Genomic DNA, 18,291 nt, shown 5'->3' with positions numbered 1-18,291 from the left:
AAAACCGTTCTTTTGAATTGAATTGAACCATTTTGCTTTTGGTTTTTGGAATCGTTTGATTGTTTACACGGTTAAAAAGTGGTCGCACTTTTCAGATGTCACAGAAAATCTAGAGCGATAATGTCTAAGAAGGAAGAATGATCCGTACTTGGAATACGCAGTCTGAGAGATGCTACTGACTGACTGACAGTAAAAATATATGATAACATCGAAGTCTTATATAGCGCACGTATCTACCAAACAAGGTACTCAAGGCGCTGAGTATAATCAAACTTTCAGAAAGATAGGTTATTGCAGTGATGAATTCTGAGACCCAAATATTTAGCACCTTATAAGGGTTTACAAGGTGCTACGGAGCTTACAGCAGCCACAGCCAGGAACACCGGGGCGAACCCCTTCTCTTTTCGAAAAGTGCACTGGGTTCTTTAACATGCATTGCACAACACATGGGACCAACGGCTTTACGTCCCATCCGAAGGACGAAGCAATGGTTAAGTGTCTTGCTTAAGGACACAAGTGTCACGGCTGGGGATTCGAACCCACACTCTGCTGATGAGAAACACCAGAGTTTGAATTCGGTGCTCTTCGGTGCTCTTATCTGCTCGGCCAGGACACTCCAACAAATAGTAACACTTCTCAGATTCAAATTGGGGGCATGAAAATGAGAGCTGAAATCTTTTTACATAATCACATTACTTCAAAGTGAAACAATTCCTAAAATGCACTATCGAAAGCTGCTTTACTTCTAACCTAGACTTGTGGACAAATCGTTAAATGTCTGTCGCGGTGAAAGCGTTCCGACTCTATTCCGAATCTCCCTGCGATTCCCACGGTATTCTCGCGAGACTGCTTGCCCCGCTAGACTTTCGCTCTCTCAACTACGGTCCCATTTAACAAGTAGAAAACGGCAACCAGCAGTTCGCGCGAGAGCAGTGATCTCACGAGCGTACCGCCTCAACTCAACTATCTCACCGCGGCAGACCATTAACGACTTGTTGTCCAGAAGTCTAATTCTAACCCAGTAAATGTATACCTTCCCTTTAACATCATCCAATAAAAAAGAGAAACAAAAACCAAAAAAGGACAGAACATTATTTAAAAGTTGTGATGAACTATAACGTTACAAAACTAAAGCAGACTGGAGAGTTGTGTTTGGAACCAAAATGATGAGCGTTGTACACATATTCGTAATTGCCCCTTTAATTGAAGTGTTTTTACCTAACTTGGTAATTTAGTTTTATCTTTCTATCTAATTGCTTATGTTTCCGTCTATGGGGAACAACATTCAGAAAAGTTCTGCAGTCGTCTTCAAAACACTACGTTTTTATCGAGTGTTTTTGTTATCATTTCGAACTGCACATCTCATGTTTCTGTGGGCATCAATCAACAAGCAAAATCACCATGGTTACAAAATGAAGGTCGTCTACACTGAAGGACGACCTCTGCAGTCAGTGACCTACATTTAAAAGGGTCTATATATGTTTAGTAATAACTCTGAAATTAAAGTCAATGAAAACTTGCATGGAAAGAAGCTTTGGATAGCAAAATACATTTTTAGAATTATTTCACTTTGATTACCTTTTATCTCCCCCAAAATCTGAAAATAAGAAGTGTTACCGGCACCGGTAACGCTTCTTAGATTATGTGTATTCCTTTTAGGGATTTTTCTTCCTGAGTGGACAAAGTTTCTTCCTGCGCGGACAAAGTCACTCCGGTTTTTAGGCTATATCTCAAAAGAACAACCACCTTTTGAAATTAAATTTTCATGGGTTAGTTTTATTTTATGTATCTACATTTATATAGGATTGAAATGTTCGAAAGGTTCCAAAAGCCATTTGTGTACAGACCCGTTAAAGGCACTGAACACTATTGGTAATTAATAAAAATAAATGTTAGCATAAAGACTTTCTTGGTAATGAGCAATGTAGAGCTGTCGATAGAATACATTGTAAGAAACGGCTACCTCTAAAGTAATATAGTTTTTGAGAAAGAGGTAATTTCTCACTCAAATTTTAAAAGACTTCAGGCCTGAAGCATTTTCTAGGCATTTGAAAGCACACAAACTTGTGCAACATAGGTGTGTTTTCTTTTATTATTCTCTGGCAACTTTGATTTCTCACAGATTTGTTATTGTATACATGTGTTCGAATACACCACAGTGAGAATACTCGTCTTTGACAACTACCAAAGGTGTCCAGTGCCTTTAAGACAGGCATGTTGTTTTGCTCTGCTTTACCTGTTTGTACGCACATCCCACAGCTTGATACTATCTGTCACGGCTGCTGTTGTGAACAAGTCGTAGGCCGACGGTGGATGGCTGACGTAGGCGGAGCCCTGTGAGAGGAAAGCAGAGGGAGGTGAGACGGTGGGGGAGGCAAAGGGGAGCTCTGATGGGGTTTCAAACCACATGGATGTGGGTTCAACAGTTTGGAGTCTTGGGTGAGGGTAAAGAATGTGTAGAAAGCGTGGGTTGATAATGATGTGGGAACTGATCAAATCCACCTGCACCACTACAACAATTCATATTTCTAAGCTTTTGGTTTTTACAACTGACACAACCTACATTGTCGACATGCAGCTTTGTAATAAATAGACTGTGCAAGGTCTTGGGCGTGTTTCAAACATTGGGACACAATAAAGTGTGCGAGTTTGTTTCCTTCATGCGTTGATGAAGTATGATTGAGGGATTAACAAAGTCCCCAAAATGTTTGAATATAAACATATAAATAGGTTTTGAGAACTTTTCTGAAGGCTGCTTATGAAAATGAATGGCGTATATTGTAGGGTTAGAGAATTTGAACGTCTGCTTTAATGAGGTACATGATTGTAGCAGTTCATGGCCGAGCGGTTTAGTGCATCCGACTCAAGTTCTGGTTGCCGAGTCATTAGGGTGTGGGTTCGAATCCCGGTCATGACACTTTAACTATAATTGCTTCTCATCAACCAGGGGTACATGTAAATGGGTACCTGTGAGGGCAGAGATGGTCCTTGTGATTGATTTAGCTTTAATAGTCCACTACATACTTGGCAGCAGAGGCTGTTTACTTGTACTGCCCAAAGAGCCAAGACGGTTTAAGGAATGAACTACATGTATATGGTCATAGGACAAGGGGTAATAATGATTGAAATGCAATAATAATCTTTTTGGAATTGCGATATACAATGTATGAGAGTAAATTTTTAGTAAAAGGATGACTTCACATTTTCTGATGAGGATTTGACCCAAAAAAGCAAGTCTTATAAAATAGTTAAAAACCGCTATTTCATCACTCCTCAAAAAAATACTGTCACACAAAAAAATCCATAAAATATGTTAGAAAATGATTGATATGATATTTGCTTGTTATTGACAACTTCCATTTGGATGAAGCGAATCCTTTAGGTTGATTGCTTGTTCCCTGTCAGGACAGTTTAAAGTCTTGTTTTGATCAGGTTTGTCACTTGAAGCTCATTCATCTTGGCAGGGCATACATTGTACGTAATTAGAAACTTGCTTTTCGTACTTTGGGGATTTCAACAACCGATACTATGCTTGTGTGTAGTGTATACATGTATATGGCTTCTCAAGTTCTAGTCAATTTTTCTTTTGTCATTGCCAAATCATTTTAAATTTACTCAGTAAGTTTCCCTTATTATTTGATATCAAAAATAACAAGTTACATCCCCTTAAGGTGACCCCATAATCCTTTTTGAGGTATGGCGGACGTGACAGGAGTGTAGCTGTTTAGTTTGGGTGTATAATTACAAATTTACTCAAACCTTGTATGTCCGCCATACCTCAGAATGGCTTATGGATGCTGCTAATTCCCAGGTTGTATCTTAAACTTGGGTGTGATTCTGGGCTACCCACAGATTTAAGCGCTAGTGACAGATTTTACCGCTATATAAGAAACCACTGATATTATCATTATTTAACAAATTAAAGATTCTTACTTCATTTTGGCATATACAGTGCACTGGTCTAGTGTGGGCGTTGGGGAGTATCCGTACACTGCGCCCAACATTCATGTCCAATATCTCAAGGGACTTGTCAGATCCTGCACACATCACAACATCTGTAGTAAGAGCTATTAAGGAAGTCTATATAAATCACATGAAGGGACTGGGCTCATAAAAGATATCGATGTGGCCGCATTTGTCAAAAGGCCCTTTTCACTTGAGACAATCAGAACTCAACTAAAATCGCATTAATGTGAACATATATAGGATTTGAGGCATTGCATGGTGAGGTATCAATATATATTTGGTTTGCGGTAACACCATGTGTGTATCTACTTGCCAGGTAGAGTTTGTTCTTACAGAACTGTCTTTTTTTATTCTACTACCGCGGAGTAGATGGTTCGGGTGTTCGGGAGACTTCTCAGTTCTGAAAAGAACTGTCCTGCTTTTTAACTATTACCCGGACAGATGGTATAGAAAGTAAGCTGAGACTACTACTTTAGCTTAAAGGATCGTAATTAACTGTACTACCGCGGAGTGAGTTCTTAAATTGGTCTCAACGTTTTGACTAGCTTGCTCTAGTCATACAATCCAATTGTGTGAAGCCTTAAAAATGTATACTTCTTAAATGAGAATTAAGGACCCTTGTTACATGTATATTTAACAGAGATCCTGACCTAAAAAATGTAGCAACCATCTTAAAATCACCACACTAATCCGTGTAAATTAATAATCAAGGACCCTTGTTATTTATACATTGTAACAGAGATCCAGACCCCAAAAGATAGCAACCATCTTAAAATCACCACAATAAGTAGTGAGCCATTTCTGTGCCATTTTTCACAGGTTTGTTATTTTATGCATATGTTGAGTGTACACCAACTGTGAAGACTAGTCTTTGACAATTACCAATAGTGTCCAGTGTCTTTACAGGATTTGCACACTTTTTGTACAACAAAACACAATGTCAACAGATTTACATTGAACTTACACCGTTTGAAGACAATGATAGTAAAAAGCTTACCTAAAAATATTACTTGCTGTAGTTTTTGAGAAATTAGTAAAACAATTTCACAAAAATACGTTTTACATGCTTAAATAATTTACGTCTCACTGAAACTGTTACTTGCTTTACTCATTTCTTAAAAACTACAGCACCTCCGCAAAAAAAAACATTGTAAGGGAAGCTCTTTGCATCATTATCTTCAAACTGTGTAAGTTCAATGTAAATCTGTGGACATTGTGTTTTGTGTCATACAAAAAGAACCCAGACCCTTTAAAACCGCACAAAACACGAGTTCATGAAACATATCTCCATCTTCACAAAAAATTTACAATGATGATGTGATGGAAAGTACAGCCAGTGTTTGTGTGTGGGAAGCTCATTGGTAACCTTCCAACAAGAAGTCTTTGTGAATTACCAACAAATAGTCATTCTAAATACTCAAAATAAGTTTCATACGTATCAGTTTTGAAATGATAACCAATCTATACCAGCCTTGAAATACGGAAACGCTTGGCACTAAAGAAGAGTACCACATCTTGACAAGGTGTCAGTGCAATTAATACAATGTAGCTCCAGTGAAATGCGGTAGTGGTGTGGTGTGGTACAATGTATGTACTAGCAACCTCATCAAACCACCAACAGGGACTGACATGTTGTCTACATCGTGAAAACAACACTGCACATGGATTATGCATCCTCTATTCGAACATATCGGGGAGGGGGTGTTACTGTGCACTTTTCTTTTTTTGTCATAAAAGCACAAACAGATTTGCACAAGTCTTATTACACCCATTTCATACAGGCGCTCAAGACTCACGCTGAACCAAATAGATAAGGATTGACTCTAGTTTGATCTGAATAAATTTCAGTTTCAGACAGGAGGACTAATTGTATTGGTTTGGGAGATAAGGTCATGATGTTTTGAATCAGAACAGGTTGTGCACTTTCAGCACAAACAAACTTGCCAAGCCTAAATCTAACCCAGAGTTCATACAGGTTCAAGCTCTGGTGTTTTTGATCAGCAGAGTGTGGGTTCAAGTCCCAGTAGTGGTACTGTCCTTGAGCAAGGTACTTTTTGTCCTTCAGATGGGAAATTAAGCCGTAGGTCTCATGCACTAAGATTGGTAGTAAAAGAACCCCGGAGTCGATTTCACAAAGAGTTAGGACTAGTCCTAACTTTGGACTAGTCCTAGGAGATATACACATTGCATGGATAGTCCTAAGTTAGGACGAGTAACTGGTCCTAACTCGAGATAAGACTAGTCCTAACTCTTTGTGAAGTCCACCCCCAAACCCTTCTTTTTTTTTTCTTAATAAAAGCACAAACAAATTTGCACAAGTCTTATAACACCCATTTCATACAGGCGCTCAAGAGTCACGCTGAACCAAATAGATAAGGATTGACTCTAGTTTGATCTAAATAAATTTCAGTTTCAGACAGGAGGCATTATTGTATTGGTTAGGAAGGTACTTTTTGTCCTTCAGATGGGACATTAAGCCGTAGGTCTCATGTACTAGGATTGGTAGTAAAATAACCCTGGACCATTATAGTGACAGGGGTGAACCTAGGTGTTTCTGGTTTACATAGCAAGCACCCTTAGTTGACAGGTTTCCTAAGTTCACTTATGAGACATCCTTGGTTTCTAATTAACAACACCATCAGTTTTACACTTAGTCATTGTTGATTAGCTTTTGATTTAATTTTATCAGCATTGATACTTCACAACTTCACATAAAAAATCCAAGACAGATGTCAATTAAATTAAAACTTGAGATATCGATCAAACACGACACAAAACAAAACTTTTTGATGCATGATTCGTCTTCGGAAATCACAAAAACTGTTAAAAGCTCTCGACTAAATTGGATTGAGGTTGTTCAACTAACTCGCCGACATAATTTCTAATTAACAACATTAAGTAGGTTGCCTTGGATCACGTCCGATGACCTTCTGAAGTGACCATTTCAATTATCGGATCTGAGATTGTGATCTCAGGAAGTACGAGTGCAAATCCAAGAACTCCCTGGAGAGTCGCCTTCCGCAGGTACATTTCCCCTCAAACGACTACAGCAAGGGGGCAACAAATCAGAGTTGGAAACGTCTGATTATGCTGAATCATACAACAATCTTGTTATTCAATTACCTAGTTCCCCTGCCGGCAGTGATGACAGAAAAGCTATATTACATCCTTTTCGTCTATTATTTCTGCATGTTTTCATTTTCTCATTAATTTAATCAATTGGTCGGGGTTTTTATCGCTACACGGACTGCTGCCAAGTGGAGACAGACTTCTAAGACTTGTCAGGATTTGGTTTTTGCCGTGAACTTTTTTTGTTGATGTTTTGGTCCCCTGCAATAACAAAGTTGTGACATTTGACCTTCAATTGCCATTGGATTAACAATGGATTGGAATAACCTCCCCATACTCATTCCTACAATGGTCTCTGACAGTTAAAACAAAAATTATGGATCATGGCCACTTCAAGTCAAAAGAGGGCGCCAAGCAACATACATGGATTAAGTTTGGCAAGTACAGCACTTCAGTTTATCAATGTATTGCACATCATAAACTAGGGCCAGTTTCATAAAACATTTCTGCTTACAGAGAGCTTCTTAGCAGAATTCCTATTTTATAGCCATTGCTTACCTTTCTTTTCCCCAACCTGAACTTGTAATATGTACATGTATAGGACCCATACGCTAGGATATGTGAAACAATGTGATACAAGTTATGGGTCAGCACACGCATGTCCAATGAGAGGGGCCTTGCACTATTCTAGTAGCATTAATTTGGTGCCTGCTTTATATCTGAAACCCCTTTGTTTCGAGAACCTCCTTCTTCTTTTTCCTTTCTACAGTGCAGCCTCATGATTGAAGACAGTTGCACTGCCAGAACCCCTCCTCTTTGCAATAAGTGTGTCTTTTACTTGCGTTGACCTACAGTTTTATGTCCCATCCGAAGGACAAAGTAGTGGTTAAGTGTCTTGCTTAAGGACACAAGTGTTTTGCTTTACTCCGTAATACATGTAACTGTCGTTATTCTTTTATGAGAGTGTGGAAATGAATGTATTCTGGGATTGAAAATTGAATTGAAAAAAGTGTCACGACTCCTGAACACACTCCCTTGAACAGGTCAGAGCTCGAGTTTGACGGCGGTGCTCTTAGCCGCTCAGCCACGACACCCCACATTATTGTCATTTACACAGTAGGGTTAGGGTAAGGGTTAGGAAAACACACTTGGGGCGTTAGAACATTGAGGTATAGGAACATAGGGGTGTCGCAACATTGGTCTGTAACCCTGTACATGCTTGGTTTAAGTAAGTGAATACAAGAAACTAGTGAAGCAGAAGATACTAAGTACTACATTCATGACCGCTGACTTCCTAGTAAAAAGACATGGCACAAACATGTACATGTAGTCAGTTGAGCGAGAGGTTGTCTTCAGTTGGCGTCTTCTTGGGAAACTCTGATGGTCATCTTCCACGTATCCCGGGCCTGCATCAGCGTCCTAAGCTCAGTTGTTTTGTGTTGTGTTGCGCCTTCTTCAGCTGATCTATGAATGTTAGTCTCCTCCTGCCCTTGCTCATGTTTCTATCGATGGGTTCCCAAAGAACTAGGGGGCTCACAACTAGCTCTGGATGGCGGACACAGTGGCCAGCCAGCCTCATCCTACACCCCCTGATCTTGACAGATACTCTTGGTAGGGCATGGAGTGGTAGGTACATGTACATGAAGAGTAGAAATAAAACAGCAATACTATGAAGAAAAACATACCTTTTGCTAAGAACTGTGGGCTTTCATATACAATGACAGAGGCACAGAATAAAAGGATACAGGAATGGAATCCATTGACAGCTGAGAGTGCTGTTATTTGCTGGCCATGCGTCAGTTGGAAGGACTTGACTAACTTGTACCGAGAGCTACTCTGGTATCTATTAAACAACAAGGGCAAACAAAATTTAAAATGTTACTCATCAATTCAATTAACTCATCCAATTAATCAAGTCAAGTGTGTGAGTTGAAGTTATGTTTAAAACCATTATACCGTCAAATAATATATGGACCACCTTTATGGTTCTGCCGAAAGCAAAGAACATGCATGTACATGTAGTAATTGGCAATTCGTAGGGAGAGATTCATTCAGTTCAGTTGGTTGGAACATTCTAAATAGGTGTGTTATAAGTATTCCAGCGTGCGCATGGACCAGCCTGTTGGATTGCCAAAAAAACATATTGTTTGAAGTAATTCCATCTGAAATAAAATCATTTTCGAGAAAACTGTATCTGAAAACCTTACACAGCGCAATCAGCCGAAATGAGTTGTAAACAACCAAAATATGTTTGCGTACCAAATACCATAGATGTTTTTAAATTTTTGTTATCCTGACTCTCACAATGGACTAAGACCAAATTTCCACCGGTTTATTATTTCATGTTTGTGGTTGATCCCAAAAACATGAACAGGTCGTTTTATCAGCTCTTCCAATCCAATGTAATGCCTTTGAAATTCAACTCCTACCAACCCACTGGGGCAATATTTTTGCAGTACACTGTTTTGATGTGAACCTTATGTTGATATTCCCTCGCTGGGAAAATTCAGGATCTGCTTGTAACATGGCATGACCAACAAGTTTAGGTCAAAGTGTGACCTACATTATGTACTTGTGTTGTACATAACTCCTGTGACTCTGACTCAAAGCACACTGTGATCCAATACAAGTCCAGAAATAAAGGAAGACAGACAATGTAAATATGTCAATAATAATAATAATAATAAATAGCATTTATAAAGCGCATTATGACTCACAAACTCCTAAATGCGCCTAAGGGGGTCTAGTCAAAATTATTCCAGGACAGGTATAGTCGGATAACAATTCTCTGATGTCAGGTTTGTGTTGGATTCCCGTGTGAGTGTATTTCTATTAGAGATATGGTTTACTTGCTGAAAGGCACACAGATCTCCGATACACTACAGACATGCCCTATGCCAATGCACCCTAGTGAGTGATGTTGTCCTTTTGATGATAAAATACATCAATGGTACTTTACTGTGTTCTATCCAAGATCAATTGTCTTTAAAGACCCTGGACACTATTGGTAATTGTAAAAGACAATACGCGCGACGCACACGCCAATCTCCTTAAGGAGTTTTCACCAGAGGGCCTGACTATTTCATAGCTGGAGGGGTGTTTTGTTGAAAAAATCAGTGAACAATTATTAAAAAAAAAAAAATTTTGGGACAAAAAAGTTTTGATGTTTTTTGACTGAAAAGGTATTTATGAATGGGAATAAAAATGTGCTTGGCCGGTAATAAAGACAGTGTACACTATTGGTAATTGTCAAAGATCAGTCTTCTCACTTGGTGTATCTCAACATATGCATAAAATAACAAACCTGTGAAAATTTGAGCTCAATCGGTCATCGAACTTGCGAGATAATAATAAAAGAAAAAACACCCCTGTCACACCAAGTTGTGTGCGTTTAGATGGTTGATTTCGATACCTCAAGTTCTAAATCTGAGGTCTCGAAATCAAATTCATGAAAAATTACTTCTTTCTCGAAATCTATGGCACTTCAGAGGGAGTCGTTTCTCACAATGTTTAATACCATCAACCTCTCCCCATTACTCGTCACCAAGTAAGGTTTTATGCTAATAATTATTTTCAGTAATTACCAAGAGTGTCCACTGACTTTAAACATTGTACATGAAGATAAACTTGGTGGCTATTATTAAATGTACTCAATGGCAAAGGAACATGTTTATAGAGCAAGCACTTTCTCTTTCACGATAAGTGTCCGGCGTATTTCATGTGCATTGCATACAATTACATTTTTAAAGACCATGGACACTATTGGTAATTGTCAAAGACCAGTCTTGTATCTCAACATATGCATAAAACAACAAATCTGTGAAAATTTGAGCTTAATTGGTCGTCGAAGTTGCGAGGTAATAATGAAAGAAAAAAAACACCTTGTCACATGAAGTTGTGTGCTTTCAGATGCTTGATTTCGAGGAAAAATTACTTTTCGAGAAAAAATGTGGAGTACACGTGCACAATTAGCAAAAATTCCCCGCTAATCCATGCAATATGCTTGAATATACATGCAATATGCTTGAATATACATGTAGCACCAGTTTCCCTGGTTCCGTCAATGCCAATTCTTTGCTTACGGGAAAGCAGAGCCGTGAACCCTGACTGCATTGTGTTTAACTTAGCAGTTATAATAATAATATAATAATACAATTGGAGTCTTACACAGCCCAAGGAGCGGGAACAGAGATAAACACTTTTAAAGACAGGTTTTGAAGTTTATGAATTATGGGACCCGTTTATGTGGAACCTAAGTGTTTACAAGGTGCTCATCTGAAGGTGCTGCGGCACACTCGGCAGCCATTGCCAGAAACACCGGGCCAGAAATCCCTACTCTAAGCACACTTAGCCACAAGTATAACTGGATTCTTTTTTTTGAGCATTACAAGACATGGAGCCACATTACATCCCATCTGGTGGACGAAGCAATAATGTTAGAGCGTCTTGCTCTCGGACACATGTATCAAGACAGGGAATGGAAACCCACACTCTGCTGATCAGAAACACCAGAGTTTGAGTTCGGGTGGGGGAGACCGCTCGGCCATTGAGCTATTCTGCTACCCACTGCGGACTGCATGGCCTTGGCCATAGACCTTTTCGCAAATACTGGGGCGCGCGCGTAAAGCTTGGAATTAGGTGCATTGTGGTCTAGCTGGTAGCAAAATTTGATTCATATCTATCCCACAATGCACCTCATTCAACAGTCTGCGCTTGCGCATTGGTATTTGCGATAAGGTCTATGTTGGCCTGGCACATCCTTGAAGTAGCCACCCCCATGCCTCTCTCCAGGCCAAGTGACTTTGACAGATTGGGATGAATCAGTGATCTTTGATAGCACACTTTTATAAGTTTTGGAGTCTTGCAGGATATTCAGATGTGTATTTCATCAAGCGAAGGATGTGTGCATTACGGGGATGTGTGAATCTAGATGCCTTCAAAGTCAATGAAAAGATGATCTGTTGACACACTGCTAAAGCATATCAAGATGTTCCAGACTATAGATACGCATATCAATTAAGAGAGAGGGTGAGATAACCCTTGACTGTATCCAAGCTATGTTCAACTTGGCAAAACTTTGGCAAGTATATCGGGGCGACAAGTCATTCACATATTACGGAGGCCGATTGGTACAGGACAACTGTTTGACCGAATTGTAGATAACCAATTGAATGTATTTATCTGAGGCATTGTTCATCCATAGTACAGGATGTCTTTTAGCCAGGGATCACACCCAAGTTTGTGCTACAACCTGGGAAGCGGCCGCCAGGGGATCATCTCAAGAGGATGCGACTTTCACCCCCTCATTAACCTTTAAGTTTTTGGGAAATAAATGCACTAATTTTCAATCATTTATTTCACTGGGTAATCGTGTCTTTCTTTTCAACACTACATAAAGGGTCGGCAAATGGTCATGCTATCAACATCAGAGACCAATCACTTAACGGGTCCAGACTACTTAGCCAGACAATGGATAAACCCTAGGGGCATGGTTTCTCTAACAGTCAAAACGAGTCCAAACTGAGGATGGGTATGAGCCAGGGGTCACAATCAAAGAGCAAAACAGCTGACAATTAAAGCTTGACCACAAGTTGGTATCATCCCGGCCTTGGGGTTCAACTTGTGGTGTAGACCTCTTGCATTGACGTCAAAGGTAGTTACCACTTTGTTAAGGTGGTTATCTGCCGATTGACACCAAAAAGAGACTGCTCTGTGTGATGAACCTTGTTAAAAACTTTAAAAGCACTTGAGCGGTACTAAGTACATGTATGCACTTGTCCAAATGCAAACATTTTGAAGCTATTCTTCTTCAAACAGTCAAATGAATGTTTTGACACTGTCACCCTACACTGCATACTGTTATGCTGCTCTCGCACTGTGGCGAACATGCTAGCGAATGTGCCTCCGAATGGAAATATTTGACATCCGCTCAAACTTGCCGTGTATTCGAAACTGTTGGTAACAAATTCGGAACGTTCACAAGTCATTCTCCAGCTCCTTACGAAGATCTGTCAATTTAGGAAACACTTCCTAAATTTAAGCGAATGTTGCAGAGACGGTCATTCGCTGTAGATTTTCGTAAGCATTGGTATGCCATTGGTGACGATGGACGGTAAAGCGTGCGCAAGCGTTAGCAACGTTCGTTAGCTATTCGTAAGGCAATGGTTAAGCGTTGGTAAGCATTGGTAATTACTGGTAAGGGGAGGTTGAGGACGAACGAGGAAGAGAAAATATTCACTGTCCAGTCGAAATTTTTTGGGGAATTCACCGCAGAATTCAAATACTTACATATTCGCCACAGTGTGAGAGCAGCATTAGACATGTACATGTAGTAAGATCAAAGAAGAAAGAGAGGGGACCAGTTGCTCTATGAATTGGTTCTCTTTTGCAGGCTACCAAACTTGAGCACGCCCGTACAGTGGATTGACCAGTCACTATTTAAATGTGCCATATACTGGCACAAAACAATTAAACGAGTACCAGAGGTTATGAGCGAGCACAAAAATGGTGTACCGAGATTGTTCGACCCTGCGATGTTAGACTGGCATCTCTCAAACAATGATACTTGCATTGCAAGTACTGCTTGACATAAAGGGAACCAGACCACAATGGCCACAAAGTGACACTCTCTACTAATAAGGGAATAAAAGTGTAGTGATGAGGTCTTCAACGGCTGTTTAAAACCAGCAGGGTCGTGGCCGTGTGATAATGGCCATTTAAGAACGAGTTTTGTGTGCGGGAAACAATGTTGTGGGCTAACCCAACCCGCACAATGCTTTCCGAAAACAACCGGTTATAAACAGCTCCAGCTGATCATTACCAACCGTTTAAACACCCCCACGTGTGGGGCTCTCCACCAAAAGGAATAGCGAAGCTGTCTGGGGTATTTATGAATCACCTTTTAATATCGTCCACTGATGAATCCAAATGGTAGGTATACAGGAACAGGGTGCTGCCAGAGATCAGGAGAAGAAACTTATCCATGTAGTAGAACTGGGCAGCTTTGACTTCCTTCAGTAAGACATTACCTCCCTGTAGGGGACGTTGGGGGGTGGAAAGAGATAATAATGTTAGAGACGAAATCTTCACACTATAGAGGTGACGACTGATGGTGTGTTTGATTTGTGGGGGAGAATGTCTGGCAGGAAGTGGGAGGGGGAACACTTTTGCATTTAGGCCGTGAATAAAAACACAATGCTAAACTGGATCTTAGTTTTTTTTTACATGTTTTATAAATACGATACAGGAAAATTCAGGTTTTTGTAAACAAATTTGTATGTAAGTTCGCCTCAAATAAGGCTAGAAGCCATTCTTGGTAAGGGGTTACAAAAAGAAACATTTAAGATGAGAGTAACTTACGGGAGCTGAAGATTGGAATAGACATTTCTCTTTAAAGGAATGTTACAGAATTGGTAAGCATCAACAATCGTGAAGATCACAGATTTACATAAAACTTACACAGTGTAACAATGATGATTTAGAAAACATCCCTTGAAGTGTTTTTGTCTGAAATGTCATAATTGATGAGAAATAATAATCTATGTTTCGCGTTTTGAGTTTATCGCTCAGTGAGCTTTTATATTAATTTTTGTTTTTGCATCAATGTCTTGCAAAATGTGTAATCATTTTTTTACTACTTTCTCGTGACCCAGATGGCCGATCGATCTCAAACATTCTACAGGTTTGTCAGTTTATGTATATTGTGGATTACATAAGTGCGTATACTGCCAGAAACTGTTTTGTTAGCAAAACCAATTTTGTAATGTTCCTTTAAACAGTCCAGATTGTAAGATATAGGAAAACATGCATCAGGCAAGGAGTAGGAATAAGATAGAGTTCTGGGTCCAAAATAGACAAAGAATAAAGTATTTAGAAGATCTGTGAAAAGCTACACTATGACAGTTTACTGCAAAAAAAGAAGATAAACACTGTGGCCAATAATCAGTTCCATTTACAATTTTAAAAGAAAAAAACATACATTCTGCAGCGTGTATTTTCACATTCAATAGAAGCTTTCAAAAACACTTTCGAGACAAGAAATGTTTCTGATAAAAATAAGAAATGCACACATGTACTAAACGTACTTCTCATTTTTAAAATTGTGTTCGTTTACATGGAAAGACCTTTTGGATTATCAAAAAAAGGTCTTGAAGTTGTTTTTCATTTCCCGAAGAGAAGCAGAAATTTGTTATGACCTGGACGCCAGCACTTCTTAATGAGGACATCCATCAATTACCAGAGCTTAGTTCAACAGTCATATAAAGTTACCTATTCCAGTTGAAATTCAACACCCCCAGTTCTCGCTGGAGAAAGAAAAATAGCCCTCAGCACTACGGATCCCCAATCAGTCAGGTTTGATCTAAAAGTTAAAGGCACCGGCGTGACACTATTGATATTTACTCAAAATAATGGTAAGCATAAAAACTTACTTGGTAACAAGCAATGGAGAGCTGTTGATAGTATAGAACATTGTGAGAAATGGCTCCCTTTGAAGTAACAAAGTTTTTGAAAAAGAGGTAATTGCTCACACAAATATTTGAAAAATAGTAAACGACTTCAGGCCTGAAGCCTCTTTTAGGCATCTGAAAGCAAAAATAAAATTGTGCGACGAGAGTGTTTTTTCTTGCATAATTCACTTGCAACTTTGATGACCAATTGAGTCAAAGTTTTTACAGATTTGTTATTTTAAGCATGTTGGGATACACCATGCGAGAATACTGGTCTTTGACAATTACCATGATTTCCAAAGGAGTCCAGTCCCTTTTAAGGCACTGGACACCTTTGGTTATTGTCAAAGACAAGTATTCTCACTTGTATCTCAACATATTACGCATAAATTAAAAAACCTGTGAGAATTTGAACTCAATTGGTCGTCGAAGTTGGGAGAGAACAGTAATTTCTCACTCAAATAAACACCCTTGTAGCACCAGTTGTGTGGTTTCAGCTGAGGTCTCAAACTTAATTCAAATATTTGAGTGAGAAATTACTTCTTTCTCCAAAACTGTGTACCTCGGAGGGAGCCGTTTCTCACAATGTTTTATACTATCGACAGCTCTCTATTGCTCATTACCAAGTATTTTTTTTATGCTTCCAACTATTTTGAGTAATTACCAATAGCGTCCAGTGCCTTTAATGGTGATTGAATAGTTACCTTATTGGCTGTTTTATCTGCACCAGTAGCGCTCATCAGGTCTGTGTGAGTCAGAGTCAGGATAGGCTCGGAGGCAGACTTGGACCAGATGCGAGCCGTCTTGTCGTCGGAAGCTGTGAGTAGCCACTGGTTATCGTGGCTCCAGTGAACAGAATTCACTGCAGCGTTGTGCCCTTTATAACAACACAAATAATGCCAGTTAATAATAATAATAATGATGTTAATATTTTATGTAGCGCTATTTTTACTCCCGAAAGGTGTCCCAAAGCGCTTCACATTATTACACCTGGTCACTGTGCCTTAGATCATTCCTTAAACCATCTCAGCTCCCTGGGGAGTATACAGCCTTGTGCAACAAATGCGCTACTCGGCTAAATCAATCACAAGAACCATCTCTGCCCTCACAGGTCCCCATTTACCCCTGGGTGGAGAGAAGCAAGTGTCTTGCTCAGGGACACAAGGGATTCGAACCCACACTCTGCTAAACAAAATCAGCAGAGCTTGAATTCGGTGTTCTTATCCGCTCGGCCACGACACCACACAGATGAACTATAAAAATAAAAGTCCAGTGTCAAATAATGTGTGTATTAGTTTATTTATTCTGGTTGTGAAGCAAAGAACTCTCAGAGAAGCGAACTTAAATCACTGTACTAGCCAAAAACCCAAATGGAGAGAAGACAAGGAATGAAAATTCGGTTTTAAATGTTGGAGGAAAACCCCAGAGAATTATTTCAGGCAAAACCAATGCAATCAGGCATATCAGGTAAGGACTGAAAACCCATTCCACCTAGGTGGGATTCGAACTTGGTCCCAAAGGTGGAAGGCGAGGAAAGATACATGTACCACTCTGCCAATCTGACTGCCCTGGGGTCGTAGAACTCGTCTTATCTCGAGTTAGGACAAGTAACTCGTCCTAACTTAAGATTAAACTTAAGGTCTGCATGCTACAGTGCAGCAGCCAATTTCACAAAACTTTACGCAACCAGTGTACGTAAGTCCACTTGCGCAATGTTTATGGGCTAATTTGCACCATAAATGCTGCGTAGGGGACTTTACACAGTTGCGTAAAGTTTAATTAAATTGGCTGCAGGGCTCGTCCTAAGTCTTAAGATTAGTCTTAAGTTAGGAAGAGTTTTGTGAAATTGACGGCAGCTGTTTTGTTGCAAGATTCCACACTGACCTGTAAAACTTGTTCCTTTGCCAGTCAGCGGCATCTTAAACAGTTGGGCCGATCTGTTGGCCAGAGCACACGCCAAACTCTGACCATCACCTAAATTAAACATACAAAAACAAAATTTAAGTTAAATCTCACTTGTAAAAATTTCATTTAAAAGGTGAATGCATTTTTTAAATATTGCTGAAAATTCTGAGGGAATATGTCAACACAGGAAGAATAATCCCGGATAGAAATACACAATCTGAGAAGCCCTACTGACAGTAACACTTCTCATATTAAAATTTTGGGGCATAAAAACTGACATCTTTTACATAACCACATTACTTCAAAGTGAAATGTTTCTCAAAATGCTTTATACACATGTACTACTGAAATCTTCTGTGGGTGTCCAACCAAAACTTTTTATTGCCATAAATTTGAAATGGGATTACCAAATGTGCATGTATAACTTAACTTTTAGAAACTCCTGCCCTAAAAATTATTACATTTAAAACTAACAAGTGACACTCGGTTGGTATTTGTTTATTTTGAAAAGTTATTCATAAATACCTAAGACAGTTTATCCATTCTGATTGGTCGAGAGGGCATCACGAGAGGTTGTTTGAACGGATGATATAACACCAGTAAAAAGTGTTATAACATAGGCGTGACATGCGCGCTTGCACCTGTGCGTATACATGTAAGAGCGTTTCTTCATTCCTATTGGTCAAGAGCAACGGCTGGAACAGTTGTGCCACATCACACGATACGCGCGAAGCGCACAGCATCTCCTTATAAGGAGTTGTTTACCCGAGGGCCTTACCATTTCATAGCCGTAGGGGTGTTTTGTTGAAAGAAATCATTGAACAATTATAATTTTAGCATTTATTTTACCTTTTGACCAAAAAGTGTTGATGCTTTTTGACCGAAAAGGTATTTATGAATGGGA

The 18,291-nt window shown here is 39.5% G+C and overlaps 1 protein-coding gene across 1 annotated transcript in view; it reads right to left on the bottom strand.

Moving 5' to 3' along the window:
• LOC139945260 (WD repeat-containing protein 27-like) overlaps positions 1-18,291 on the bottom strand; it is a 95,706-nt gene that overhangs the window by 54,950 nt on the left and 22,465 nt on the right. The window contains exons 16-21 of the mRNA XM_071942592.1: positions 17,367-17,456; positions 16,187-16,359; positions 13,934-14,067; positions 8,781-8,878; positions 3,934-4,055; positions 2,237-2,334 (exon numbers count right to left, since the gene is read on the bottom strand). Coding sequence (XP_071798693.1) covers positions 2,237-2,334; positions 3,934-4,055; positions 8,781-8,878; positions 13,934-14,067; positions 16,187-16,359; positions 17,367-17,456 — 715 coding nt within the window. The remainder of the gene's footprint in view (positions 1-2,236; positions 2,335-3,933; positions 4,056-8,780; positions 8,879-13,933; positions 14,068-16,186; positions 16,360-17,366; positions 17,457-18,291) is intronic.

The sequence above is a fragment of the Asterias amurensis genome, chromosome 1 (assembly GCF_032118995.1).
Source record: "Asterias amurensis chromosome 1, ASM3211899v1".
Lineage (NCBI taxonomy): Eukaryota > Metazoa > Echinodermata > Asteroidea > Forcipulatida > Asteriidae > Asterias > Asterias amurensis.
Note: the sequence above shows the minus strand (reverse complement) of the source record. Positions and strands in the feature narration are given on the sequence as shown.